The sequence below is a fragment of the Dromaius novaehollandiae genome, chromosome 13 (assembly GCF_036370855.1).
Source record: "Dromaius novaehollandiae isolate bDroNov1 chromosome 13, bDroNov1.hap1, whole genome shotgun sequence".
NCBI classification, from domain to species: Eukaryota; Metazoa; Chordata; class Aves; order Casuariiformes; family Dromaiidae; genus Dromaius; species Dromaius novaehollandiae.
The window spans coordinates 2685378-2712990 of NC_088110.1; the positions used below are offsets into that span (position 1 = coordinate 2685378).

The following is a 27613-nucleotide window of genomic DNA, read 5'->3' on the forward strand; positions in this document are numbered from 1 at the left end:
CGCTGCCACGTGTTTTCTATAGCAACCGTTGCTGGGGCGACCTGCATCCTGAGCGGCATCCCCCGAAACTCGCAGCCGTGTCGGCCTTCGCTTGTGCCAGCAAAGAGCGGAGGAGCCACTCAGATGCGCATGGCGGGGTGCTCACGGGGCGCCGCTGGCCAAAAACACACTCCCCTGCTCGTCTTGTCTGCCGAATCAGCTGGATTGCAGCTGTGAGATGTTAATCTGGGCAATTGGCAGGACGGAGGGGAGTTTGAGGGCCCCCAGGGAAGGTGCAGGCTCGGCTGAGCCCCTTCGCTGTCACTCGTCCATGGGGATGCTCTGGCTGCACGAACCCAGCTCCGAGCAGATCTCGGAGTCAGAGGGCCCCTAATGCTGCATTTTTGCTTTTCTCTTTGGCATCTGATTTCCTTAGAGGTGGGAAAAGCAGAAGGGAAACCTGTCGCGGCCTGTCCCCCCGCCGGGTGCAGCGCTGCGGTGTTGCAAACTGGGGTGGTGCAGGGAGCCGCTGCCAGCGCTGGGGGCTCCGTGGCTCCAGGCAGCGAGCTTGCCTCCGAAGCAGCACAAGTGGCCGGCGTCAAATACAGCCACGGGACGCTTTGATCCGAGGGAAGGGTAAAAAAAACTCCTGGCGCTTTTAAGCACCAAAGCTCCCAGGCTTCGCCACGAGTCAAACCCGGAGCCGCTACCTGCTCCGGGCAGACGCTCCTCCGACCGGGGCGCAGAGAGGGTGCCCGGCGGCCCTTTCCCCCCTTCCTTGCGTTTTCGCTCCCTGGTGCCCCTCCGGCCAGGCCGGGCCGGATGGACGGCAGCCATCACAGGAGACACCAGACTGCGGTGCGTTTCCCCTCCGTCTCTCCTGTCAGCGGGATTTATTTAATCAATACGTGATGCCTATTGCAAGCTGCATATTGGCTCGAGTGGGAAGCAGCCGCCACGGCCTGGTTTGCCTTTATTTGGGTTTCAGAGCCTCGTGGTACCCAATGGGGCCTCACTGGCTTCAGATGAGCATGAATTAAAGATGCCGCTGCTGCTAGCCCTGGCAAGCGGGGAGCTCCCAGGCTGTGGGATTGCAGGATTTGGCCCACCGGAAACATCCCAGCCATCTGGGGGGGTGCAAGCAGACCGGGGCACATGAGCCCCGTCAGAGAGCAGCACGGGAGAGGCGTTTGCGGCCTTCCCACAGCTGCGCCAGGCAGCCCACTCGGGCCCGCACGCGCTCAGAGTTTCCAAGGAAAACACGCCAAGCCGTTGTCTGATCCGCCGCGGCGAGAGAAGAGCCGGCGGAGAGCTTTCAACTGCCAGCGCCGCGCTGCAGTGCCCGCCAGTCCTGGCTGTGTGGACGGAAAAAAAGGAGGGGAGGGAAAAAAGGGAAAGGAGGAGGAGAAGCGACAGCGGGCCGCTCCGCGTGCGCGCGGCCAGGGAGCGGGCCGGCCACGGCTCCCCTCACACAGAGCTGGGGAAGAGGCCTGCTTGCACGCCGTCAAAGACCTGCAGCCCTCTCTAGCCAGAGCAACCCTCCTGCTGTCAGCGTGGCCACGCAGGGGCCGTGAGCGGTGGTTTGAGCAGGACGTGAGCTTTTCGCAGCACCCTGAGACACCTGGAGCAGAGGCTCCTCTGCAGCGAGGATCCCAAAAAGGGGGATGTCCTGGCGGGCAGCAGACCCCGCTGTTGGGGCCGCGCTGGGGTGACGCGGCCTCATCCGGCCCCAGGTGGCCGGTGGTGCAGGCTGGGAACCGCCAGCGGCTGCCGTCGCGGGGAGGAGGAAACTGCGGTCCTCCAGCTTTGCCTTCTGGGGCGGCTGCGGTTTTCCGGCGCGACCGCAGCCGCTGCTCTCAGTGGGTGCTGCTCGTGCCCCACGGACCCAGGGCCGCTGCCGTGCCTCAGCGTCCCCGGCCACCGGCAAGGCGATCCGCACGGAGGCCGGCGGCAGGGGGAGGCTGGGGGCCAAGGCCGGCTTGGGGTGCGGGGAGAGGCAGGGGGGCGGCATGTGTTTGCAATCCGGCCTCGGCTCCGGCGCTCCCCAGCACGGAGCAGAGGTAAACCCCCGAGGGCGAGACCGCCAGAGAGGAAATGCTGTGGCCGGGGGGACGCGAGGCGCGCTTACAGGACAGGGTGCATTCCTGCCATGCCTCGGCCGGCGGGCCTGCCGCTCGCCACCGTGCTGGGCCTCGCTGCCCAGCCCGGACGCGCGAGCCCATGACACCGCCGTTACACACACCCCCGTCCCTCATGTGCCTGTTACACACCCATTACACACACACATCTGCCTGTTACACACCCCTTCTGCATGCGCATCCCCACCCACTACACGCCCGTTACACACGAACACCCCCATCACACACACCCCTGCCCGTTACACACCGCCTGTCACACACCCATGACATGCCCCTTACATACACGCACACCCCGCCGATTACACACGTTACACACACACACACGCACACTGTTACATGCCCATTACACCCCTATGACCCCTATGACACCTCCCACAGCCATTACACACGGGCTACACACAGCCCACCTGTTACACACCCCTTGCGCACACACACACCCCCATGACAAGCCCATTAACCCGTTACACACCCACACACCACTACAGCCCCTCTGCACACACCCCTGCCCATTACACACCCCTTGCACAGCCACTGCACACACGCCCCACCAGTTACACACCCCTTGCACACCCGCTGCACACACACACCGCCTGTTACACACCCCTTGCACACACGCATCCCCGTGACAAGCCCATCAACCTGTTACACCCCCGTTACACACACGCGTGCCCGTTGCACGCCCGCTACACGCACACCCCATGCCCCTCACCCCCCCGCCCGCTAGATGCCCGCTAGACGGCCGCCACACCCCCCCCCGCACCGTTGCGACCGTTACAGCCGTTGCGGCTGTTACAGCCGTTGCGGCCGCTGCCCCCACCCCCCCGCGCCGTTACGGCCGTTACAGCCGTTACGGCCGTTACAGCCGTTGCGGCCGTTGCCCCCACCCCCCCGCGCCGTTACGGCCGTTACAGCCGTTACGGCCGTTACAGCCGTTGCGGCCGCTGCCCCGTCCGCGGCCGCAGCGCCGCGGCAGCCCGGAGCTCGGGGGCGCGCAGGCCCCGGCAGCGGCGGGCGCAGCAGCGCCGCCTCCCGCTCCGCGGCGGCGCCGGCAGCCAATGGGCGGGCGGCGGGGGCTGCCGGGACCGGGCTGGGCACCGCGCTATAATGTTACCTACGGCGCGGCCGCCGCCAGAGCGCCGCTCGCCCGCCCGCGCCAGGCCGCGCCGCCCGCCGCCGCCCCGGCCCCGGCCCGCGGGGGCTCCGCGCTAGGGCAGCCGCGCCGGCACCGCCACCGGGACCGGGACCGGGGCCGGCGGGGAGCCCGCGCGCAACTTTTCCTCCCTCCCTCCGCCCGGCCGGGGCCTTCCCGCATCGCCGCGGCAGGAAAATGAACTACTTGGTGAGTGCGGGCGGCGGCGCGGGGGACAATGGGGCCCGGGCGGCGGCGGCGGCGGCAGCGGCGCGGCCCGCTCCCCGCGGCGGCAGCGCGGCCGGGCCGGCGGCGCCCGGAGCGGTGACCTTGGCGAGGCGCCGCGGCGGGGGGAGGCCCGCGCCGCCCTCAGACGTGGCAGGCCGGGGGGGCGGCGCGGGGCGGCGGCGGCCCCCAGCCCGGCCGGGGCCCCCGCGGCGGCCGGGGGGCAGGAAAGCCCCGCGGGCAAATCCCCCCCGTCCCCCCGGCGGCCGCGAGCCTCCCCCCGCGGCAGGGCCCGGGCGCGGCCGGGGGCCGGGGCTGCGGGGCGGCTGCTCCGGGGGCCGCGGCCAGGCCCTGCGCGCTGGGCGAGCGGCGGCGGGTCCGAGTGGAAAACCGAGGGGGCTCCGCGGCCCTGCGGCTGGAGCGGCACCGGCGCGACCGGCCCGCCGGCGGGCGGCCCACTGGCCACGGCGCAGGGCTGCGGGCGCGGGGCCTCGAGGCGGCCGTGGACCCCAGCGCCCCGCGTCCGTCCCCCTGCCCGGCTCGCCTGCCCGGGGGCTGTCGCTCGGGAGCGTTGCGGACCGACGTCACTTCGGAGAATTCCTGGCCCGGCTGCTGGCCTCGGGCCTGCCCATGCAGGCCGGGCAGTGCCGCCTGCCCTTGGGACACTGGGCGATGGACTTGGCCCGGCAGGCTCAGTCCCCACGGGACACGCGCCAGCTCGGGCCCCGGGGTGCCTGCTTGCCGGGGTTGCGGGCTCAGCACCCCCCTTCCCTGCGCTCGTGCCAGCTGAGCTGCCCTTAGGTGCTCTCCCCAAGGCCGGGCCTGGGGTTCCTGTCCTCCTTGCCCAAAATCAGCCAGGGCGAGATGCAGCCGGCATGGAGGTCCCCAGCCGTTGTCCCTGGCTGCGAGCTGGCTCTAGATCCAGGTTTTGTGGTACAGTAGGGAAGGGCCACATCACGGCTGTCACCTCGGCACCGGGGTCCCTATATACTTTTTCGGTAGTTGACAGCCCTGCGGATGGGATGGGGATGAGGTGGCGTCCAGCCAATGTGACAGCATCCCTGCGGGAGGGGGGGGGGGGGGCGCGGGGAGAGCCGCTTTGGAGCCGGCCTGGCCAGGCTCCTGGAAGGTTGCCACTATGGGGCAGCGATCAAGGAGCTTGGCGTGGTCAGTGGGGTGTGAGCTGGCTCGGGGGCCGACAGAAGGGCCTGGGAGTCCTGCGTGGGGCACCAGCAGGTGATGGAGGCTGTTGCATGGCCGGACGGTGTCCCTGATCTGCCCCAGGGCCATGCTGCGCAGCCTGGCCAAGGGATGTGGGGGACAGCTTGGCCCCCCGAGCAGGAGCTCCGCAGCCCTCCAGAGTTCAGCCAGTTGGAAAAGCCGGTGGCTGCTCGCCGAGAGCCGGGAGGGCAGAGAGAGCTCGGCAAGGCTGGTCTTCCTGTGGGCGTGCTAATGCCCTTCCTGTGCACGTCAGCCGCGCAGCCCCAGTGCCGTTAATGATTCACCAAGCGCTAATCAGCCCAGGGAGGCCAAGGCTGGGGGACAGGACGGGATGGGACGGGACAGGACGAGGGACCGCACGGGCCTCTCAGCGCCCTTGCCGTGCTGGGGAGCACGCGGTGAAGCGCAGTTGCCGTGCAGTCAGGGCACCTGCCACCTCCCCAGCAGCGCCACCGAGCCCCGAGCGTCACCGCTGGTGCAGGTGGACAAGTGACATGGACAGCGTCACCCGAGGGGTTGGGCCTGCTCCGTGGGATGCGTGGCACTGTGGTGGGCTGCAGCAGCCCTAGAGGTCTGTGGCTCACGATTCACCGCCTCGCTCCCCCAAAACGGGCACTTGGGAGCCCTTTCTCAAACCAGTATCTGCCCAGCCTGTTGTTAAGATCCCTCCTAGCCAACCTTTGTCCCCAGGAAGGCAGGAGGGGTAGTGGGGAGCACCTGGGAGGAAGGCAGTGGGGAAAGCTGCTTGTCCCCACCCTGTTCTGTGTCCCACTCACTGCTTGCAGCAGTGTCCCCCTATGTCACAGCAGCTTCCTAAAGGGGGAGGCAGGTGTCTGCTCAGGTGGGAAGGCCCCTTGTGCCCCCTTTTCCAGGCAGGAATTTCCCCTGGCACGGGCCCTGGCAGGGCACAGTCTGCAGCCGGTGGTTAAACCAGGTGTCATGCGGGCAGGTCGCAGGGAGGAGGTGGAAAAGCCTGGAGCAGAGTCCTCTTCCCGCCCCTTTGCCTTGCGCAGAGAGAAGTGCAGTGCCCAGGACGTCCGCCTCTGCCGGCTGCCCCCCGTGTGCCCAGTGTGCCAGAGGGACCTGTGGTTTTCACCTGTGAGAACAGCTCTTCCCCAAAAATCTCAAATGCACTGGATGTGGGTGCTCTGTGGGCAAGTCCCAGCTGGAGGCTGCCGTCTCCCCGGGTGCTTTCCCACGTCCCATATGGTGCCAGCTTAGGGTGCTGGGCTGGGCCTTGCGAGCTCCCAGATCAGTCAGCAGCACTGCCACGCACCCCTGTGCATGACCTTGGCCCTGTCATTTAGCCTGCGGTGCCCTGGGTTCCCGGTGGTGGTGCGGGGGGTTGGCACCACGGGAGCTCCCCTTATTTCTTGGGACAGCTGACCTTGGACACCTGGGATGTTTTGGGCAGCTGGAACTGGGTTATGATGGTCAGGCCCCATCAAGGCTGTGACTTCTAGCCTCACCTGTAAGCTGAGCACCCTCTAGCTGGTTCTGCCGGTCCTCGGGGCTCCCTGCGGGTCCCTTCAATTCGGGCCCCACAGTCGCTGAGCTCTAGGAGGAAAAAGCACTGTGGCAAAGGGAGGCATGCTGGAAGGGCATCTGCTGTGGGTGCTGCAGGGTGCTGTGCCCCCAGCTGTGCTCTCTGCTGCTGCTTGCCCACTCGCCAGACCCCTGGCCCAGTGCTGCACGGTAAACTCCATGATCGCCTGCCCTGAAACGCCCTCCGTGCTGAGGAGACCTCTGCCCATGTGCCCCCAGCTCTGCTGCACCCCAGGCCCCTCGTGGCTGGGCGCGGGATGGCCTGCTGGGCCCCCTGTGTCAGCCCAGAGGGTTGTGGGGGGGAGCAAAGCCTGGGAAACCAAGCGCATGGCCCTGTCTGGCATTGGCACTGCGGGGGGGTGGCAGAGGTGTTTCTCGGGGCTTGGGGGCCCCCGGGGTTGCGAAGGAGCGCGGTGCTCTGGGCCCCTCTGAGCGAAGGGCCAGGAGGCAGAGGGGGAGGTGGGCACCCGGTGGGGCTGGGGGGCAGTGCCATGCACCCTGCTCCGGCAGGTGGTTTGGTGAGCAGGCACCTTGGTCCTCGTGTCTTGACGAGGCTGCCCCGTGCTGCCACCCTCTGCCAGGACACGGAGGAACAACTGTCACCAATTCTGCCCCAGACGCAGTCCTCCTGCCTCTCCTGTGGGCATCTCCTAGGGCACCGCGTAGCCAAGTTATTTCCCTCCAGATCCCGTCGTGCCCCATTGCCCTTGCAGCGCTGAGGACAGGCACTGGGACCACGTGCCAGGCTCAGGCCTGGGTCCCCACCTCTCCTATCACGCTGTGTGCTGCTGGGGGCCTTTTGGACAGGGTGAGCATGGTCACTGGAAAACCTCAACAGCCATCAAGCTACCGCAGAAGAGAGTCCATGGACCTGTACCGTTTCCACGGAGATGTGGCTCCTTCACCAACCCAGCTGGCCATGGTGCTGGGAGCACACAGGATGGATGCATGGGCTTCCTGGGTTGCTTTGGCAGCAAGTCGCTGGGGCATGTATGGGTTGGCAGGTGTGCAGTTAGCAGGGCCAGTGTTGTCGGAGGGCTCGGGGTGTCTGGGCTGCTGGGATATCACATACCGCAGAGCATCATCCAGGACGGTCCTGGCACCGCGGGAGCAGTCTGGCACAGATGGCCGTTGCTCCCCAGGGCAGGGCCTGCCTGGCTGCCTGCGGGGCAGAGCCCGTGGGAACACATGCACGCATGCACGGTCCATGTCCGGGCGCAGCGGGGAGAGCTGGCTCCCCTCCGACGCGCAGGGTGCTGTGGCCGTTCCTCTCCTACGTGCTGAGTGAGGCCGTGGCCCCGTCCCGTGGCTTTCCCACGGTGAGGAGCTGGTGAGCCAGCTGGGGTCGGAGCAATCCCAGAGCTGGTCTCTGGTCCTCCCCAGGCAAGGCAGGGATTGGGGGGGACCCTGCGCAGAGGGGAGACTTCCAAGGGGATTTCCTTCGAGGAGGGCCTGGCATCAGTGCACACCCTGCCAGTTGTGCCCACTCTGCCTGCAGCACCCCAGCTCCCGGGGCTGCCGGCTGCAGGGGGCAACATCCTCCTGTCTCCTCATGCCTGTGAATGGAGCAGAGACCCGGGAAGGCCATTTGCAGAGCTGGCACTGGGACACGGCAGTTTTTCCACCTTGGAGCAGCTCTGGCAGCTCTACTGGGCCCGAGGTCACTTCTGTCCCTTGTGTACCGGGTCAGGGCTGCGTCCACCCGCGGGAGAGGCAGCGGTAACATGCAGGTCCTGGCTCGAGCTGAGCTGAGATCCCGTTGGGTCCTGCCTGCTCCCTCTCGGGTGGGAGGTGTTTGTCCTCCATCACCTCCCTCCAGCACCTTTGCCCCCCCTCCTGCCTCAGTTTCCCTGCCAGCCCGTGGGCGTGGTGGTGGGGAAGCAGCTCGTCCTGCCAGCCTCCAGCTGGGCTGCTCGGGCCCTGGTAACTCCCCGCACACTTCTGCCTTCTCCTCCCCATCGCTCGGAGGAAAGAAGCCGGTGCTGGCTGGGTGCGCTCGGGCAGTGGGGGCTGGAAAGGAACCGTGCGTGCGGCGCCTGGGGCAGGTGGGCAGCGGTTGCCCTCTGCGAGCTCTTGCAGGTGCATCCGTGCTGTGGCTGGATGGCTGTAGCATCCCCGCCAGCCCCACGTCTGCCGCAGTGACGGCCAGCGCCACCAGCCCCACGCTTCTCGGAAAGCGCCTGCTGCGTTCGCCTGCCCTCCGTGTCCCAAAGGCCCGTGCGCCGCAGCGCTGGCAGGGAGCCGGCCGGGTGTGCTGCAGGCCCCGTGCCCGGCGGAGCGGGATGGGGCCAGCGGGCAGGAAACTGGCTGTGCTCGCGCGCCCTCCGCCTGGCAGCCGGCGGCACGGTGGCCGGTGTGGGGAATTCTCCGGCTGCAGCTGACTCACCGCCCTGGCATGTCCTGCCCGACGGGAAGGGGAGGAAAAAGGCAGGGGAGGTCCCCAAACTAGAGCGGGACTCAGAAGGGTCCAGCACGTTCCCTTCTCAGCACCACCTCCAGGAAGGATGTGATGAACTGGAGTGGGGACAAAAAGTCAGCCAGAGCCTGGCTTTGGGGCACTGCTCCAAAGATCTTCTGGGCATGACCCTTGGCTGGTGGCATGACTCGAGATCTAACCTCTTGGTGTGATCAGGAAAAAACAGAGCCTTTAAAAGTCCTCTCAGCCAGGATTTAACAGGGAGGAGAAGGGGGCATTGGGGCCTGCGTGTTTACCTATGTCCCTTGATGAGCCCTGGGGGCTCCTGGCCAGGACCACCAGGCTCGCGTGGCCTCTGGGACAGCAGCAGGCATCAGCTGCCCCTGGGGAGGGGTGAGGACCAGGGGTCCTGTTCACCAGCATCCTCCTCCCACTTTGGGACAGGCAGGCACATCCCCCAACTCCAGTGGTGGGGATTTCGGGCGGGCAGGGCGTCCCCGGCAGGGGCTCGTGGTGCTGCCAGCTCACGTGTCCCCTGTGCGGCTCTCTTGCAGAACGTGCTGGCCAAGGCGCTGTACGACAATGTGGCCGAGTCCCCGGACGAGCTCTCCTTCCGCAAGGGCGACATCATGACGGTGCTGGAACGCAACACGCAGGGGCTGGACGGCTGGTGGCTCTGCTCCCTCCACGGCCGTCAGGGCATCGTGCCCGGCAACCGCCTCAAGATCCTGGTGGGCATGTACGACAAGAAGCAGCAGCAGCAGCAAGCGCCCGGCCCAGGACAGGCGCAGGCGCCACCGCAGCCTCCGGTGCCCCAGACCGCTCTGCCTTACCACCACCAAGGGGGCTACACCCCGCTGTCGCCCGCGTCCCAGTACACCCCCATGCACCCTGCCTACGCACCCCAAGGGGACAATGTCTACCTGATGCCGGTCCCCAGCAAAGGGCAGCAGGGCCACTACTCGGGCTCGGCACCCACCGGACAGTTTCCACCTGCTCCGGCTAAGCAGTCGTCCACCTACCCGAAGCAGACTTCTTCCCACGCCTTCCCCAGCCCCGGCCAGGAGATCTACCAGGTGCCCCCATCCCTGAGCCAAGTGGCAGACACGTACCCGGTGGGCTCGGCCAGCCCCCCCCAGGATATATATCAAGTTCCTCCCTCGGTCAGTCTGGCTCAAGACATCTACCAGGTGCCCCCGTCGTTGGACATGAGGAGCCGGGATGGGCACAAGCCCCAGGGGAAGGTAGGACGGGTCCAGGTCCTGCCTTAGGTGGGTGTGAGGTGTGGTGGGGATGTGGGTAAGGATCAGGCTTACCTATCTGTCGCTATCTCTTGGACTGGGTTGGTACCTTATGCCCATCGCTGTGGCTATGTGGTGACTGTTCCCTGGTCCAGGGGCAGGGGTAGATGCAGCGGGAGTCCCTGCTCCGGCTGCAGTGCCCTGGTTGGTATGGGCTGTTTGTCTCGCTCCTAGCACAGCGATTGGCTCTCAGGTTGTCTTGGTCTCTCGGTGATGCCTGTTTGTGTGGGCTCTGCGGGCATCATCTAGGGCATGTCGGCTGTTTGTGGGACAGATTTGGGGGCACTGGGCATTCTGCCTATGCGGATAAATGAAGAGCTGATTGGAGATCCCCCTCCCCCTCCTTGATCTGGCTCCACACCCAGGGCACAGAGGTACCTATGGTACTCGGCAGGTGCTGAGATGTTTCTTCAGGCTCCTTGGCTGGACACCAGTGCCTGTGACTCCAGTGGTTTCCTCCTGGGGGCACAGATGGGGAGCAGGTTGGGTAGAGACAAAGGCAGGGGCTAGTGTGCTGTGCCAGCATGTCAGCCATGCCAGGGAGTGCGTAGGAGCTGCTGTTGGGTTTGCCACCAAGACCACCTGGACAAGCAGCCGGCACGGGTGAGCCACATGCCAGTCTGTCCCTGACTGCTGGGACCCTGGCACGGTGCCCTTGGCCCTGTCTTGGCACCATAGGGCAAGTCAGGCACTGCCTGGCTGTCCAGATCCTCCCTTGGGTGGGGTTGGCTGGCTGGAGCGAGGCCGTGAGCGACGGGAGGGCCCCAGTGCCACACGTCACGTCTGTTTCCTGCCAACACCTCCACCTTGCTCCCATCCTGGTTGAGCACCCCGTGCCCAGAGAAGATGCATCCTCCTCGTGCGTTGCTGCCTGGGCCTGCCTAGGATGGCTTAGCGCCTAGAGCCCGGGCGCCTGGGTCCTTAGCTCAGCTTCTGCCCTGGCACGCGAGCTTTCTGTTCACTGGGGAAAGGAGCGAGGTGGCTTCACCAGCACGCAGGCAGCGTCGCAATGTGTTTTCCAGGAAGATGGCACTTCCTCCAGCCCTGACTCACGCTGCTGGGAACCAGCCGGTGAGAGGGACTGCCAAACCCCTTGACTCACGGCCTGGGCGCTCAGCCGGGCAGGCAGCCCCAGCAAGCTCTTGTCTCTCCCCAGCGTGCGGGGCAGTGGCTGTAGCCGGTGGACAGCACGTGAGTGGGATGGCGCTTGGGTGCTGGTCAAGGTTGGGCAGAGCTGTCTGCTTCCAGGCGCGCAGTGGCCCAGGTACCGGTGCCAGGCGGGGGCCGTTTGCCCATGGCTGCCAGCCGGGAGAACCATCCCAGTCCTTGGAGCATCCTGGACACACCGGTGCTCCTCCAGCTACCCCATGCCAGGAAGACCTGGCCAATACCTCTCTGCTTTGCAGGTTTTTCGGCCCTTCTTGCCCTGTGGTGCCAGCTGGGCAGGATGCCTGAAGCCTCTGGATTTGGTTATTTGCCAGCTGCTATTGTGTCCTGCAGCCTGGCAGCTCGCCTTGCCCTCCGCTGGCACGGGGCAGGCGTGTTACGTGCCCTCACGTGCCCCTCCAGGGTCAGGGCATGCCATCCCCCGCGCTGCCTGGCACGCCAGGGCTGTCCCTACCAGCGTCACCACCTCTCTGTCACTGGTTGCAGCCACCTGGTGCTGCCGGCGTCCGGATGCCCAGCCGGCTGTGCCGCGCTCCTCCTGAATCCCTGCCAGAGGGATGCCCGCCACCCAGCGCTGCTGAGCGTCCCCAGCTGAGCCCCAGTGCACTGCTGGCATCACATGTGGTGTTGCGGTTGATGCGATGGAGGTCAAGAGCCCTACGCTGTTTGTGGCACGGTGTGGTAGCGGGCACCGAGCCACGGGTAGGGATCTGCCAATGCCCTACGGGCCTTGGCAGGTCTCCGGGCCGCGCGTGCCCCCAGGGCCATTCCCATCTGCGCAGCCCGGCCGTGCCGGCTGGGCTTTGTCTCTCGCCGAGGCCATGCTGAGGCTCGCTGCTATAAATAACCGGTGATATCATCTCCGTCCCCAGCGTCGCTGTGAGGAGCGTGGCGACAGCGGCGCGGCACGCGTGGCCGGGCAGCGCCCTCCCGTGGGCACGCGCTCCATGCTGACTGGTGCCGGGCAGCCTCGGCGCGCACCTCCTCGCCTGCCACCTGTCTCTGGCACCCGTCTGCTTCTCGAGCCCGCTGCTGGGCCTTGGCGTCAGCGTCTGGGGCACGGGCTGATCCTCTTTGTCTCAGGGACGCTGAACCCAAGGGCCATGCTGGATCATTTGGTGTCTGAGGAAGGGGATATTCAGGCTGAGGTCTCCAGGACCCTGCCACATGCCTCTGCCCATCGCTGGGGCACGTGGGTACAGCAGAGTGGCAGGAGATGGTCTTGCCCCCTTTCCAGCCTGCCCTTTCTTGTGATTATGGCCAGCTGCCTGCCGGGTTGTGATTCGCACTGGCCTGGGCTGTTCTTGCCGAGGTGGATGTCTCACGTCCTCCCTGTGAGGCTGGGTGGGGAAACCGAGGCATGGCTAGTCTTGCCCAGAGCTGGGGAGGCAACCAAAGGGGATCCGAGCGTCGGGAGCTGGAACAGTCAGCCAGGCACAGGCGTCACGCTGGCGGGCACCTGAGCTGGACTGAGTCTGTTCAGGTACCCGTTGCCTGCCTGGCGTTTCCCAGCCCTCACTCTTGGGGCCACGATGGGCACGGCTGGGCAGAGGGACACCTGGCAGTGACCCAGGACAACCGTTCAAGGTGGCTCTCGGCAGTGAGAAGGCCTCAGCCCTTTTTCCTCTCTCCAGGTGCTGGTGCCCACCCGTGTGGGGCAAGTGTACGTCTACGACTCCCCCAAGGGTGAGCAGGATGAATACGACTTTCCTCGCCACCTCCTGTCCTCGGGCTCCCAGGAGATCTACGATGTGCCGCCTGTCCGCGGAGGGCTCCCGAGCCAGTTTAGCCAGGAGGTGAGTCCCTGTGGGGTGGTGGGGCTGGTTGGCTGCCTGTGTCTACCCTCAGAGCAAGAGGAGATGCTCTGGTACAGTATGGGGTCCATGCTTGCGGGAATTAGGCCTAAGGCTGAGCACATTAATGAGACAAGATCCTTTAGGCTGCTTCTAGTACCTCCATTCTTCTGAGCAGGTCCCTGCTCCCCCAGGATGATGTGGGGGCCCACACTATGCCTGACTCCCTGTCCTGTCCTTCCCCAGGTATACGACACTCCCCCCATGGCGGTGAAGGGTCCCAATGGGCAGGATCCAGGGCAAGAGATCTACGACGTGCCCCCCAGCGTGGAGAAGAGTCTGCACCAAACTGTAAGTGCTGCTAGGAAACTCCGCTGCCCCAGGGCCACTGGGCCACCAAAGGGGACACGGGAGGCCAGAGGCACCATGGCCTCAGCCATATGGCCATGCGAGCCTGCCCGAGAGAAGGGACACCCGTGGGGTGTGCACTCCCTCCCCAGTGCCCCCAGACTGGTGCACAGCCCGTGCCATCCCGCCCACTCGGAGGTGGCGGCTACCTGCACCACGGTACAGCTTAACCCACAGGCGTGCAGACGACTCAGCCTCCCTCCCACACACACGGCGCTCCTGCACGCAGGGCTGCCTCTGACACGCACACGCCTGTGCACGGCTCTCCCATGCGTGCACATGCAACCACAGGCTGTGTGACACACACGTGGGGCTCTCCCACGTGTGTACACGTGCCTGCAGGGCAGTCTCCCCCGTGCACGCAGTGCTGTCTCAACCCCATGCGCCCACCTACGTGCAGGGCACCATCTAGCCCCAAGCAACGCTGTGGGCAGCTGTGGGGCTGGCATGGTGGCACATGGAGCCTGACAGTGCCCTTGCAGGTATATGACATCCCACCCTCCGTGAGCAAGGATGTGCCAGATGGCCCCGTGCGAGAGGAGACCTACGACGTGCCACCCGCCTTTGCCAAGCAGAAGGCCTTCGACCCCTCCAGACACCCCCTCATCCTCACGCAGCAGGAACCCTACCTGCCAGAGGATGTCTATGATGTGCCACCGGTGGCTGGGAAAGGTGTGCCTGAGCCATCGCTCTCTCATGAGATCTACGACGTGCCCCCTAGCCTCAAGAAGCTGGGGGGATCAGCCTTCAGCTCCCAGGAGGTGTATGACGTGCCCCGGGACCTGCATGCCCCAGGCAAGGGCTCCTTGGACACTGAGGGTGAGTACATCTACGACGTCCCACCACAAGTGGACCGTGAGGCCAAGGCCACTGACACCAAGCGTCTCTCAGCCTCCAGCACAGGTAGCACCCGCAGCAACATCTCCACATCCTCACTGGACGTGGTGCCCGTGAAGGAGCCGGCCAAGGGGGCCGGCAGGGAGTTCTCCTTGGACTTGGACACTGCCATGGAGATGCTGGCCAAACTCCAGCACGGCGTCAGCGGCGCCGTCTCCTACCTCATGTCCTTCATCAGCGCCAACTGGCGCAGCCCTGAGCACATGGAGGCGAATGCTGCCAGCATCCATGCTGCGGCTGAGGGCGTCCAGACAGCTCTCCGTGACCTGCTGGAGTTCGCCCGGGGGGCAGTGGGCAACGCTGCCCAGGCCTCGGACCGCTCCCTCTACACCAAGCTCAGTAAGCAGCTGCAGAAGATGGAGGAGGTGTACCAGGCCCTGGCACGGCATAGCCAAGCTCTGGACAGTTGCCACTGGGCCCCTAATGCTTTGGTCGGTGGCAAGGCGGGCACAGATGATTTGGAGCTCTTCGTTATGTACTCACGTGGCGTGCCCGATGATACTAAGCAGCTGGCCTCCTTCCTGCACGGCAATGCCTCCCTCCTCTTCAAACGGACAAAGCAGGCATCGGAGGGCAACGGCCACGGGCCCTCTCACCCCTCCGACAAGACCAGTAGCATCCAGTCGCGGCCCCTGCCCTCCCCACCCAAGCTGCTGGCGCAGGAGTCGCCCGACGGGCCGTACGAGAACAACGAGAGCGGCTGGATGGAGGATTACGACTACGTCCATCTCCAGGTGGGCACGGGCAGGGGGACGCAATGGCAGGGCACAAACAGCGCAAGGTTGGGCTTGGTCCCCTGCATTGCCGCGGGTGGGTTTTCTGTCTGTGGCTTCCCATAGCGTGGTGCAGGGGTACCAGGCTGCCCTGCACCGACTGCAGTGGCAATTCTGCCTGTGCCCAGCCCGCCAGCCGGCACATGTGTGGCTGATATTCCCAGCTCTTGCTTTTACCCTCCTGCTTGAGGATTGAGGGAGTCAGGGTCATCCCCACATTGGCAAGGGATCATTCCTGGCGAGGTTTGTGTTGCTTGCCCGATGTCATGCCCTTTCCTTCCCTTCAGGGCAAGGAGGAGTTTGAGAAGACCCAGAAGGAGCTGCTGGAGAAAGGCAACATCATCCGGCAGAGCAAGGACCAGCTGGAGCACCAGCAGGTAATGGAGCTGGGGCGGGCAGGCATTTCTGCCCTCTGTGGCCCTGGGCACAGCTCACTGGGATCCCTGGCTCAGAGGGTGCAGTGAGCTTCGGCTCCTGCTCCCTCTACACCCTTGGTGTCCAGTCTGGACCATGGCTCCCTCTTCCGTGCCTGTCCACACAGTGGCGTCTGGCATGTCTCTGATGGCTGCACTGTGCCAACAGCAAAGGGCATCAGCACTTTGCTGCTGGAGAGGAGCCCAGTGCAGCCACCGTCGCGCTCTCCTGTGCCTGCTTCCCCTGGGGCATGGCTTGGCCCCTTGGGGCTGCCTGGCCATGGCGCTTGGCTCCCGTCTTGGCAGCCGCAGCGAAGCCAGGCCTCCTTCCTCGGGGCTGTGCAGTCCCGGGAGATGAGGCAGTGGTTTGAAGGCCGTCCTGCCCTGGCCATGCGCCCTCACCCCCATCCCTCCCGCAGCTGAAGCAGTTTGAGCGGCTGGAGCAGGAGGTGACGCGCCCCATCGACAACGACCTGTCCAACTGGAGCCCCCCGCAGCACTACGGCCCGGCGCGGGGTGGCGGGGCCCTGTGTCCCGCTGACCGCCAGCTCCTCCTCTTCTACTTGGAGCAGTGCGAGGCCAACCTCACCACACTTACCAACGCCGTCGACGCCTTCTTCACTGCTGTCAGCACCAACCAGCCCCCCAAGATCTTTGTGGCCCACAGCAAGTTTGTCATCCTCAGTGCCCACAAGCTTGTCTTCATTGGTGACACGCTGTCCCGTCAGGCCAAGGCCCAGGACATCCGGCACAAGGTCACGCACTACAGCAACCTCCTCTGCGAGATGCTCAAAGAGATTGTGGTGACCACAAAGGCAGCCGCTCTCCACTACCCCTCGCCCGCAGCCTCCAAGGACATGGTGGAGCGCGTCAAGGACCTTGCCAACAGCACACAGCAATTCAGGATGGTGCTGGGCCAGCTGGCGGCCATGTGATGGCCCTGTGCTGTTGTCCCCTCCCCATGACCCTCCTGCTGTCCTCAGACATGTGCCCCCCTCTACAAGAGCCGTCTCTGCCCGGTGTAAACGGACCTGTATATAGATAGAGACACATGCACACCGGGGGCCTGGGGCTCCGCTGATACAAGGGTGATGGGCTGCGGCAATTCCCCCCCTTCCTGTTCTTCCCCTCTCCGGACAGAGGACAAGATTGGTTTTAGCGCTGTGCCCGTGATGAAGCAAAGCTGGGAGACAAATTCATGCCCTTCCCTTCCCTGCTGTCCCCTCCCCACCCAACACCCGCGCTGCCAGGGCAGAGGTTCCTGGCTGGGAGCGATGCGGCCGTGTCCCGTGCCGTTCACTTGAATCGAGTTGGGGCTGCACAGGGGCACATGCCCAGCAGTTTGGGGTGCTGCTGTGGCTGCTCCCATCTCCGGGGGCTCCCAAGTGGTCTCGCTTGGCACATTGGGCGGCAGTTGTTAATGGTGCGGAAGACAGAAAACCATGTTGGGTAACAGCGTTAGAGGAACTTGTTGCGCTACGTCCTGCTATATGCCAGCACCTGGCAGGGGGTGTCTGTGGGGTCCCAGACTGATAGGGGAAAGGGTGAGGGGTGGGCTGAGGGGGGGAAGGAGGGGGGGGGCCTAACCTTTGCATTTTTGTGTCTCGGATTTTGCTACCATACCAGCTGTAACCGAAACGCAAACCGAAATTGGTGCCTTTTGAACACTGGGGAAGCTTCTGCCGGTTCCCGAAGCTACGGAGCCGCAGCCCGCCGAAACTCAACCCCGTGTCCCCCAGCAGCATAAAGATTTGCCTAGAATCCCTCCAGCTCGTGGGTGTCTGCGTGTTGCGCTGCCCCGGGGGACAGACCCCTGCGGGGATGGGCTCAGCCATCTCGTCTGAAAGGTGGCGTGGTGATCTGAAGGCATGTAAGCGTGCGTGCTTTATTGGAGGTTTCCGGGGTCTGTGACCTACCTCATCACAGCAGCGGGGACACTGGGCCTGGAGGGGGGGGTCACAGGGCAGGCGGCAGTGCAGGGCAGCAAGGCCCTGGCTGTGCTGGGCAGGAGCAGAACTGGGCTGATTCCCCGGTGCTGAGGGACTCTCCAAGCAGTCAGGGGCAGCTGGGGGCAGGGGTGATGTTGGGGTGCCCTGGGGCAGGTGCCTCGGCATGATCACAACACCTCCCCATGGTTCATGTGGCTTGTGGTGGCCAGGCCCTCCTTGCCCACCTCCTCATGCAGCAGCACCTGCTTGCCCAGCCCCAAGCCATGTTCCCCAGTGCAGGTGCCATCCAGGGCCAGCACCCACCTGTGGGATGGTGGCATTACAAGGGGCCATGGGTGGCCCTGGGGCAGCCCCATGCCACCCACAGCCACCTGCTCAGGCACTCAGTAAAGTCATTGCTGTGCTAGGTCTTGGCCAGGTCCTCGGGGTCAAAGATGAGGATGCAGTGGATGTTCCCATCACCCACCTGTCCCACCAAGGGACCTGTGGCCCCAGCCCTGCAGGTACCTGAAGTGACGCCCATCTGGCAGCACCATGGGCAGATTGAGCACATTGGACCTCATGCTGCCATAGCTCATGCTGTTGATGCGCGTGGTGACCATGCTGCCCAGCAAGGCATCTGCCCCAGCGCCGGAGGAGATGGCACACAGGCAGGTGGCAGCTGCCGGGGGCACTGGAGCCACCTGGCCTCTGTGCCTGCCCCTCCTGACGGCCTCAGGGCCAGCAACATCCTTGCCCCAGAGTCCCCCTGACATCCCCAGCTCCCCCTGCTCTGCCATGGAGGCCCAGGCGCCCACACAGTGCCAACGGGGAACCAGAGCTCCGAGATGTCCCTGCGGCTCAGGTCGAAGCACACGCCGCCCTGGCGCACACGGCGCGCGGCTGGCTCAGCAGGGCCACAGCCACGGCTCAGCTCGGCAGGGCCGGTGCACGGCGCCCTCGAGACCGGTGCCCGTGCCGAAGGGCACCATGGGCACGTCGGGCACGTCGCAGCGGTAGCACAGAGCCGCCAGCTCCTGCCCCTGCGCCACGTCCCGGGGCCCCACCACGGCGTCGGGGGGGCACATCTGCAGCCACACAGCGCCCAGCGCCGCCCGCACCGGGGGCCCCTCGGCCCACCGGACGCCGAGCCCGCACCCGCCCCGGCGCGAGCGGCGGCGCCGCGGCCCGGCCCCTCCGGCCCCGCCGCCTTAAGGAGGCCCCGGCCCCGGCGCGAGCGGGCCATGGCGGCGGGCGGCAGCAGCGCTTTATCGCCGGCCTCAGCTGGCCGCCAGCGCGGAGTCGCTCCAGGCGCGCAGCGCGGTGCCGCGGGCGTAGACGCCGGGCACCAAGGGGGAGCGGCTGCTGCTGCCCCACGACACGAGGCCCGCCAGGCTCCAGGCGCCCTCACTCCGGCACCCCAGCGGACCCCTGGCGTCGCCCCACGGGCAGGCGGCTGAGCTCCGCACGCTGGGCCGGGGTCAGGCACGTCGGGGGGGGCACCTTACCCTGGGGGTCGGTGAGGCCCCAGCCCGTGGTGACGCACGTCAGGCCCCCGGGGAAGACGGCAGTGGCCTCGCACGTCCCAGCCTTGGGAGATAAGCGCAGCAGCTGCCCCACCGTGGCCTGGCTCCTGGAAAGGGCCTGGGACCCCCGCACCTGGCGCCAGGGCGACCGATGCCCTGCCAAGGGGCTGCGGGAGGGGTCGCCGGACTCTACTTCCCGGCTGCTGTGTGCGCAGCAGGCTGCTTGGCAATGGGAGGTGGTCAGGCAGCCAGGTGCACCTCCAGGCAGCCGTCCCAGGGGCTCCCAGCATTGCCCCTACCGCCAGCCCAGGCAGCTCACGCCATGCCCCTCTCCATGGGCTACACCCGCATCGTCAACGGGGAGCCCGCAGTGCCCAGCTCCTGGCCCTGGCAGGTCTGCCTGCAGGTGAGGGCACCGCGGGGGGCCATGCTGGGGTCTGGGGCTGCCAGGTGCCCGCTGGGCCCAGCCGCTCACGGCGCCTCTGCCCCACCAGCGCAACAACGGCTTCCACTTCTGCAGCGGGTCACTGCTCAGCGAGAACTTGGTGGTCACTGCGGCCCACTGCAGAGTCAGGTAGGCAGCAGGGGCACCGCGGGGCGGGGCAGGCAGGACCACGGGGCTGTGCCCGGGGCCCGCAGCAGTGCTCAGCGCCCGCCCTGTGCCCAGGACCACCGACACTGTGGTGCTGGGCAAGTACAACCAGGCCTCACCCTCCAAGGATGTGCAGGTGATGGCCATCGAGAAGGTACCGCTCAGGGCTGGGGATCGGCCGCTGGTGTCCCTGCGGGTATCCCTGGGAGGCCCGTGGGGCGTCAGTGGGCCCTGCGGTGCGGTCTGCTCCCAGGGTCACCAAAAGCCTGATGGGTCCCTGCTCCGCGTCGGTCCCGGTGGCGGAGGGATTCGGTGCCCGGGGTCTCTGCTGGTCCAGAGCACTGGGGTTGGCTCCCCAAGCCCCCAGCAGCCCCCTGGTGTGTCTCGGGTCGCCGGCACGTCCCTGGTGCCTCTCAGCCCCAGGCTGGGGCTGCTCCCGGGCCCCCTGTGCCCTGGCCGGCGGGCTCGGCTGCCCCCCCCCATCCCTGGGTGCCCCAGGGGCCGGCGTGTGCCAGATGCCCCAGGCGGGGGCCATGCGGTGGGGGTGTCCCTGCCGGGCTGCTGGGAGCGCTGCCGCCCGCGCCAGGTCTTCAAGAACCCCAGGTTCAACCTGCTGACGGTCCGCAACGACACCGCGCTGCTCAAGCTGGCGGCGCCAGCACAGCTGACGGCCCGCGTGTCGCCATGTGCCTGCCCAAGGCCACCGCCGTCTTCCCCGGGGGCCTGACGTGCGTCACCACAGGCTGGGGCCTCACCGACCCCCAGGGTAAGGCGACCCCTGCTGCCCCTGGCCCCGGCCCGTGGGGCAACGCTGGGGGCCCGCTGGGGTGCCGGAGTGAGGGCGCCTGGAGCCTGGCGGGCCTCGTGTCATGGGGCAGCAGCAGCCGCTCCCCCTCGGTGCCCGGCGTCTACGCCCGCGGCACCGCGCTGCGCGCCTGGAGCGACTCCGCGCTGGCGGCCAGCTGAGGCCGGCGATAAAGCGCTGCTGCTGCTGCCCGCCGCCATGGCCCGCTCGCGCCGGGGCCGGGGCCGGGGCCTCCTTAAGGCGGCGGGGCCGGAGGGGCCGGGCCGCGGCGCCGCCGCTCAGGCTCAGGCTCAGGCTCGGGCCGTGGCCGGGGCTCGGGGAGGGCGTCGCGGCGCCGCCATGACCCTACGGCGGCTGCTGGGGCTGGCGGGGGCCGTCGGGCGCCGGGGCTGCTGCGACAAGGTGCGCCGGGGCTCGGGGGGGGCGGGCTCGGCGCCCGGGGGCTGCCCCGGGGGCGGCGGCAGGGCCGGGGCCCTGCCGTGACGGGGCCCGCTGCCGCCCCGCAGCGCCCGCTGCCGCCGGACTTCGTGGAGGCCCTGCGGGCCGTGGTCGGGGCGCCCAACGTCTCCACGGCGGCGGCGGCGCGGGAGCAGCACGGCCGCGACGAGTCCATGCACAGGTCGGCGCCCGGGGCCCGCGGCGGCGCCGAGGCCGCGAAGGGCGAAGGGCGAAGCGCCTCCCTCCCCCCCGGCCGGGGCTCCTCGCCCGGCTCCTCCCGGCCCGGCCCGTGGCCCCCTCGGTGCGGACGGCGCTGGGCGCGGAGCCGCGGCCCCCCCAGGCCTGGCCCGGCCGGCGGGGGCAGCTCTGGGCGCTGTGTCGCTGCAGATGTGCCCCCCCGGACGCCGTGGTGTGGCCCCAGGACGTGGCGCAGGTGCAGGAGCTGGCGGCTCTGTGCTACCGCTGCGACGTGCCCATGGTGCCCTTCGGCACGGGCACCGGCCTCGAGGGCGGCGTGGGCGCCGTGCAGGTAGGGCTGGGGGCTGGCGGGGCAGCCGTGCCGGCCGAGTGGTGCGGTGCTGCGGGCCCCGCTGAGCCGTGTGCGCCAGGGCGGCGTGTGCTTCGACCTGAGCCGCATGGACCGCATCTCAGAGCTGCACGCTGAGGACTTCACGGTGGCGGTGGAGCCCGGGGTGACGCGCAAGGCCCTCAACAGCTACCTGCGCACCAGCGGGCTCTGGTTCCCCGTCGGTACCGCACGGGCACCGGGGTCTCGGTGGCGGAGCGGGGGGGCCTGGGGGTGCGGGGGGGGGGGTGCCGGGGGTGCCCTGGGGCTCACGGCCCTGAGGCAGCCACCAGCGGGCCGCGCGTTGCCTCCGCAGACCCCGGGGCGGACGCCTCGCTGTGCGGCATGGCGGCCACGCGGGCCTCGGGCACCAACGCCGTACGCTACGGCACCATGAAGTCCAACGTGCTCAACCTGCGCGTGGTGCTGCCGGATGGGCGCCTGCTGCACACGGCCGGCCCCGGGCGCCACTTCAGGTACACGCAGGGCCGGGCCAGGCCGGGACCGGGCCGGGGGCCGGGACGGCTGCCCTCACCCGGCGCCGGCCCCCCGCGGCAGGAAGAGCGCGGCCGGCTATGACCTGACGTCGCTCTTCGTGGGCTCCGAGGGCACCCTGGGCTTCCTGACGCGGGCGACGCTGCGCCTGCACCCGCTGCCTGAGGCCGTGGTGGCGGCCGTGAGCGCCTTCCCCAGCGTCCGGGCGGCCGTGGACTGCACCGTGAGCGTCCTGCAGGCCGCCGTGCCTGTGGCCCGCATCGGTGGGTGGCCGCAGGGGCCGGGGCAGGGCGGGCAGGCGGCCCCCAGCTCACAGCCGCCTCTCTCGCCCCAGAGTTCCTGGACGAGGTGATGGCGGACGCCTGCAGCCGCTACAGCGGCCTGCGGCTCTCCGCGGCAGCCACGCTCTTCCTGGAGCTGCACGGCTCCCAGCACAGCCTGGCCGAGCAGGTCCGGCAGATAGGTAGGGTGGGGGGCTGCAGTGGGCCGGGGGGGACCGGCGGTGGCCAGGCCCTGACGCCGGGCTGCTCCGTCCCCGCTGCAGAGGAGCTGGCGCGGCTGCACGGCGGCTCTGGCTTTGCCTGGGCACAGGAGCAGGAGGAGCGCAGCCGCCTCTGGGCCGCCCGCCACAACGCCTGGTACGCTGCCCTGGCCCTGCGGCCCGGCTGCAAGGTGAGCAGGGCCCCGCGGCCCTCCCCCACATGGCCGCCTCTGGGGCAGGGTCCAGCCTGCGGCAAGAGCTGTGTCTGTGCCGCCACCCCCCCCCCCCCCCCCCCCGCCCAGGGCTACTCCACGGACGTCTGCGTGCCCATCTCCCGCCTCCCCGACATTGTGGTGGAGACCAAGAGGGACCTGGAGGAGTCCGGCCTCACCGGTAAGCCGGGGCCACCCATCTGTCCCCGAGCCCCACTGTGCCCTGGCCCGGGGGCCACAGCCAGCCACCCCTGAGCCCTGCGTGATGCCCATGTCCCCGCAGGGCCCTTGGTAGGACATGTGGGTGATGGGAACTTCCACTGCCTCCTCATCTTTGACCCCGAGGACCCAGACGAGACCCGGCGCGTCAAGGACTTCACCGACCGCCTGGGCAGGTGGGTGTGAGCAGCACAGGGCTGCGCCAGGGCCGCCCGCGGCCCCTGCTGATGCCACCGTCCCGCAGGCGGGCGCTGGCCTTGGACGGGACCTGCACCGGGGAGCACGGCGTGGGGCTGGGCAAGCGGGCGCTGCTGCGCGAGGAGGTGGGCGAGGAGGGGCTGGCCACCATGCGCCACATCAAGGCCGCGCTGGACCCCAAGAACCTCATGAACCCCGGAAAGGTGCTGTGAGCATGCCTGGGCGCCCGCCTGCCCCAGGGAATCAGCCTGGTATCCCGGGGGGGTTTGCGCTGCTGTGGTCCGATGGGTCACGGACCCTGGAAACCTCCAATAAACCATGCATGCCTCAGCTCTGCGCCCCTTGTCGTCACGTCAGGGCACCGTACAGCACCCTGCACCTCTGCCACCACCGTTCGGCCATGCAGCTGGTGCCGCCCCGGCCGTGCCAGGCGCTGCCCACCCCGCGCAGTGGTGCGGCCCGGCGCAGGCTGGCACCGGGGGGGGGGGGGGGGGGGGGCTGCACGCCAATAAAGCCAGTGAAATAAAATAACAGTGAATATTTTATTGAACATTGTTTTAATACCATATCAAAACACCTTGACTAATGAAGGAAGCTCCCCCCAAGCTCTGAACTCGTTTTTTTTTTTTTCTCCGGTTTCCGGGATTTTTTTCATATATAAATACAGAAACGTTTCCCGCAGGGGCACGGCCACCGGCAGGGGAGGTCTCACCAATGAAAACATGCCCGCCGCGCCGGGAGGGGACAGGGACGGGACGGGGTTGGGGGGGGGGCTGCAATAAAATGACTCGGCCTCAGCATCTCCTGGAAGGGGGGAAACACGTCAAAGCAGCCCGTGGGGGCCAGAGGAGAGGCCGACAGCAGCCGGCCGAGGCGCTCGCAATCGCGGGGCTGGCGGGAGACCTCCCCCCATCCCCTTCCTCCAAGCTTTCAACTCAAAAGGCGACGGGAAAGAAAAAGGGGTTGTTTTTGGCAACAGGAGTCCGACGGCGACGGGACGGGGGGGCGGCGGGGATGCTGCGGCTGTTCAGTCTCTGAGTGGTTATAGCTGAGTTAAAGAGTGACCAGTCTGTAAACATCACCGGGGCAGGGAAGCTCAAATCGAAGAACACGCCAGTCAACACGAAGCTTCTTTTTTTTTTTTTTTTTTTGTTGGTTTTCTCTTTTTTTTGTTGTTGTTGTTGTAAACACTTGAAAGACAGACCCCCAGCGCCTCTGCAGGGGGAGAGCAGTGGCCCCGCTCCCGGCGTGGGGCAGAGTCCCTGTCTCACACTGCCAGGTCCGGGTCGGTGGTCTCCAAAAGGGAGACGGGACAGAGGAGAAAATTCCCATTAGTCAGTGCAAAAAAAACCGAGCAGAGCCCCCGGGGCGCCAGGCGAGTCCAGGTGGGAGATGAGGGTGCCAGTGAGAAATACCGCGTGCTCCGTTTGGCCGGCTGTCCCCCGGCAGCTTTTCCGTTCGTTGCGGGAAGAAAAAAGCCAAACATCATGGCAGGGTTTCGGCCGAGGGTGGCAAGAGCGTTCCCAGGGCCTCCCTGGTGGGCAGGTCTCTCTCCCCGTGCCGGCAGGTGCAGAGGCGCGAGCAGGTCGCTCTGCTTTTCTGACACTGTCTCTCCTGGATGTTATTTTTTTTTTAATCCTTTAAATTAAAAAAACAAATAAAAATAATAAAATAAAATAAAAAAATTCGCCGTTGTCCCAAGTGGATTCAAGTTTCTGGGTTTTTTTTTTTTTCTTCTTCTTCTTCTTTTTCTTCTTCTTGAGGAATTTAAAGTCAGCCCAAAACTCCAGACGGGGCGGGTGGGACAGGGAGAGGAGGTACAGCAGGTATAGCAAGGTGCCCTGTGAGGACAAGGAGAGATGATCCCGCGTGAGCACCAGCAGGGCAGGACCCGCGCCGCAGACGCGGGAGTGACGGCCACCCCATCCCACCCAGCGCCGCCCGGGAGATCGGAGAGAAGCAGTTGCTCTTCGAGCCCCATCAGATCAGAGCAGCCAAACGAAACGGGCTCGTCGCGAAAGCAGTCGCTTTCCCCATCCCCGCATGAGGACGCAGCGGCGCTGGGCATGCCACCTCCGCAGCCAGGCTCACCTTAGAGAGAAGTCAGCAAGCACGCCCAGTGGATCAATCAGAAGGATGCTCTGGGCAAGATCTGTTCACTTCAAACCAGGAATCTATACAGCTGGAGAGAGGAGAGAGCGTCACACGCCACACTGCACAGCGCCAGACCTCGGGCTGCCCCCTCGTAGCCCCTCCGCCATCTCGGACGGGCCACTTGGCACTTTATGTGAATGCCAGGGAGAAGCAGGCAGCGGCACATGCCACCTGCCTGGTTGCTGTCCCCTTCCACCCTGCGTGGCCCTGCCCTGCGTCCCACCACACCGCTGCCTCCCAGGAGGGAGCGGAAGCAGGCAGGCCGCCCGCGCGGTACCTTTTGTGATAAATGCAGAGGCAGGGCAGCCTGGCTATCGTATCCCCCTGCAGCAGCTCCTCCAAGCAGATCACGCACTCGCCGGCGTCCTTGGTCAGCACGTCATCTAGGAGGAGAAGAGAGGGGAGCAGTGAGACACGCCGTGCCACGGCATCCCATGGCCCGCGCGGGACGAGAGGTGCCCCTGATGGAGGGGAGGCCGTGGCCACGTCCGTGGAGGCAGAGAGGCTGGAAACGAGCAGCCGAGCGGCAGCGGCGCTGAGCACACGCTGGCAGGAGGCCCAGGTGCAGACACGGACCGGAGACGGGGCTGGGGCGGCTGCAGCCCCCCGGGAGGATGATGTGAAAGGGGCAGAGGTGTGCCAAGGTCCGGCTCTCCTGGGCTTCCCGTTGAGCCGGGCCTTGCTGGTCCCCCACCAGAAGCAGCAGGTTGTGCTCTGTGGACGTGCCAAGCTCCAGCCCAGCAGATAACAGGCAGCAAACACAATCCCTATCCCTGGTTTCCAAGAAAGTGTCACCAAGGAGGGTGTGAGTGTCACCCCTCCCTGAGCAGTCAGGGGAGAGGACGGGAGATTCAGAGCAACGGAGCCACACGGAGCGATAGATCTTGTAGCAGAGCTGCAGACACCCTGCTCAGCCCACCGGACCTCACTGCCAGCCAGGCAGGGTTTAAATTATCCCCAGGAGGAAGGCGAGCGACCCTTTGGAGTGCCAGCTTTGGAGGACACACATCCCCTGCCCTCCCCAGGCAGGACACCCGGCCAGGAGGGCTCCCTCACGCCACGGTGAGCAACACGGGGAGGGGGCAGCGCTCCCCGTGCCCCAAAGCAAAAGCGAGGGGACAAGGCGAGGCCCGGGGGTAGCGGGGCGGTGCAGGGAGCAGCGAGCTGCGCTGGTCAGCTGGAGCGCAGCCCTCTTGGCAGCTCCCCGAGCCGAGCCGTCTGTCCGAGCCGCCTGCAGCAAGCGGCTCTCTAGCCTGCTCGGAGCCGTCCCAAGCCGGCAGGACGCTGCGTCCCCCGCGCAGCCTGGCCGCGGGCCCTTACCGTTGTAGGAGAGGCGAGGTTTGCTCAGACACATGATAAAGTGCATTTCCATCTCGTCAGAAGCCACGGATTTGGAGCAAATGGGGCACTTGAAACCTGGAGGGAGAGCAGAGAGAAGAGCCATCAGCGAGGGGAGAAGAGGCCGGCTCCAGCTTGCCTGTGTCCGGGGAGTCACGGAGCCGAATGCCGGGCATCCGGCCTGCGCCCTCACCGCGCGCGGGACACGGCGGCGGGCGGCCCCTCACCTGCCGCCTGCATGGTGACGCGCAGCCCATGCAGCACCCACCGGCGGCCGGGTGCTCATGCGGGCATGCGGGTGCCAGCAGCGCCGGCGCGGGGGACAGCCACCCGCCCCGGCACGCCGGCCGTCCCCGTGCCCAGCTCGCAGAGGGCACGGGAGCATGCCAAGGCAGCGCGCACGTGGCCATCAGCTGCTCCTGAGCCTTAAAGGGCGAGCAGCAGCCAGGGCACACAGCAGCCGGGGCAGCGAGCCCGTCCCGGAGCCCGGGGCATGTCCCCCTGCTGTGTACAGCAGCCGCCTCCACGGCCATTGCCGGCTCTGTCCCATGCCACCGCCCCGGGAGGTGGTCGCAGCCATCCCACGTCACCCCCGAGCTGATTGCTGTGGCTCTGCTCCGAGCCCTCTCCCCAATCCCGCGCTGCCGACGGCCCCCGCCCAGGCTCCGACCCTGCCGCCACATTCGCCCTCCCCTTCGCCCCCTGCTCTCCCACTGCTGCCACCGGGCTCATCCCATCACCCTCTGCCCCCTCTGCCCGTCTCACTAATCTCACTTGAGCTCTTCGTCTCATTTCTCTGATCGCAACCGAGAGCAATTAAGAGCCATCTGGGAACTGCATTAACCTGATGCTTTTGCCTCCTTCCAGACAACCGGAGGCATTTCTTAACCAGGGGATCCAGCGCAGCTCGCCAGTATCCCATTAGCACACATCCTTACCCCATTTACAGCCCTTCAACTAGTTTTCAAGCAACGGGGCCAAAGTCCAGATTCAATCGAGTTTAAGGAATTTCGCAAGCGAGAGAACTCGGAAGGGGGGCTGCAAAACACACTGCAAAGGACGAGGGGCTCCCTGTGCACACGTTGCTGTGAGCAAAGCCAGGCGCGTTCGGGGCAGCCCAGGCCCTAGGCGATGGAGTCAGAAATGCTGAGGGGAGGAGGAGGAGGCTATTCCGCACGGGGAACCGCAGCGCTGGCCCAGCAGCCTGCTTTCAAGCTGCACAACCCGCAGCCCAAGGCACACAGGCTGCCGGCGCCG

The 27613-nt window shown here is 66.6% G+C and overlaps 4 protein-coding genes across 6 annotated transcripts in view; 3 read left to right on the forward strand and 1 right to left on the reverse strand.

Annotated features, from left to right (window-relative positions):
* The first annotated feature begins 3146 nt into the window (after window positions 1-3146).
* Window positions 3147-17174, forward strand: BCAR1 (BCAR1 scaffold protein, Cas family member). Of its 2 annotated transcripts, XM_064519403.1 has the most exons (8): window positions 3147-3456; window positions 9208-9897; window positions 12756-12917; window positions 13161-13265; window positions 13805-14141; window positions 14214-14953; window positions 15280-15369; window positions 15825-17174. In XM_064519403.1, the coding sequence occupies exons 1-8, from the start codon at window positions 3445-3447 to the stop codon at window positions 16338-16340; spliced, it is 2652 nt and encodes an 883-aa protein (XP_064375473.1). In that variant the 5' UTR covers window positions 3147-3444; the 3' UTR covers window positions 16341-17174. The 2 variants fall into 2 exon arrangements, with proteins under 2 accessions (XP_064375473.1, XP_064375472.1); XM_064519402.1 differs by having other exon boundaries at window positions 13805-14953.
* Window positions 17175-18938: 1764 nt separating this feature from the next.
* Window positions 18939-20417, forward strand: LOC135329726 (chymotrypsinogen B-like). The gene is given in 5 exon segments (XM_064519286.1): window positions 18939-19265; window positions 19354-19433; window positions 19527-19605; window positions 20038-20134; window positions 20137-20417. Coding segments are annotated over 5 exon segments (792 nt in total). The 5' UTR covers window positions 18939-19010.
* An 83-nt stretch (window positions 20418-20500) lies between these two features.
* On the forward strand, window positions 20501-23194 carry LDHD (lactate dehydrogenase D). Of its 2 annotated transcripts, none has more exons than XR_010391355.1 (11): window positions 20501-20658; window positions 20763-20875; window positions 21082-21223; window positions 21303-21444; window positions 21576-21735; window positions 21818-22017; window positions 22089-22204; window positions 22299-22426; window positions 22538-22628; window positions 22731-22842; window positions 22911-23047. XR_010391355.1 is itself a non-coding variant. In XM_064519404.1 (11 exons), the coding sequence occupies exons 1-11, from the start codon at window positions 20596-20598 to the stop codon at window positions 23074-23076; spliced, it is 1446 nt and encodes a 481-aa protein (XP_064375474.1). In that variant the 5' UTR covers window positions 20501-20595; the 3' UTR covers window positions 23077-23194. The 2 variants fall into 2 exon arrangements, 1 of the variants encoding a protein (XP_064375474.1); XM_064519404.1 differs by having other exon boundaries at window positions 22089-22217; window positions 22911-23194.
* A 193-nt stretch (window positions 23195-23387) lies between these two features.
* ZNRF1 (zinc and ring finger 1) overlaps window positions 23388-27613 on the reverse strand; it is a 29895-nt gene continuing 25669 nt past the window's right edge. Inside the window, exons 2-5 of the mRNA XM_026107390.2 lie at window positions 26339-26434; window positions 25296-25401; window positions 24956-25046; window positions 23388-24705 (exon numbers count right to left, since the gene is read on the reverse strand). Of these exons, the coding sequence (XP_025963175.2) occupies window positions 24989-25046; window positions 25296-25401; window positions 26339-26434 (260 nt within the window). The 3' untranslated portion in view covers window positions 23388-24705; window positions 24956-24988. The remainder of the gene's footprint in view (window positions 24706-24955; window positions 25047-25295; window positions 25402-26338; window positions 26435-27613) is intronic.

Excerpts from the sequence above, each read along its gene's own strand:
- BCAR1 (XM_064519402.1), top strand. Across the intron at positions 13,266-13,804 it reads AGAAGAGTCTGCACCAAACT|GTATATGACATCCCACCCTC; the intron begins GTAAGTGCTGCT and ends GTGCCCTTGCAG. Across the intron at positions 14,954-15,279 it reads ACGACTACGTCCATCTCCAG|GGCAAGGAGGAGTTTGAGAA; the intron begins GTGGGCACGGGC and ends CCTTCCCTTCAG.
- LDHD (XM_064519404.1), top strand. The coding sequence starts at position 20,596 with ATGACCCTACGGCGGCTGCTGGGGCTGGCGGGGGCCGTCGGGCGCCGG. Across the intron at positions 20,876-21,081 it reads CGCGACGAGTCCATGCACAG|ATGTGCCCCCCCGGACGCCG; the intron begins GTCGGCGCCCGG and ends GTGTCGCTGCAG. Across the intron at positions 22,018-22,088 it reads CGTGCCTGTGGCCCGCATCG|AGTTCCTGGACGAGGTGATG; the intron begins GTGGGTGGCCGC and ends CTCTCGCCCCAG.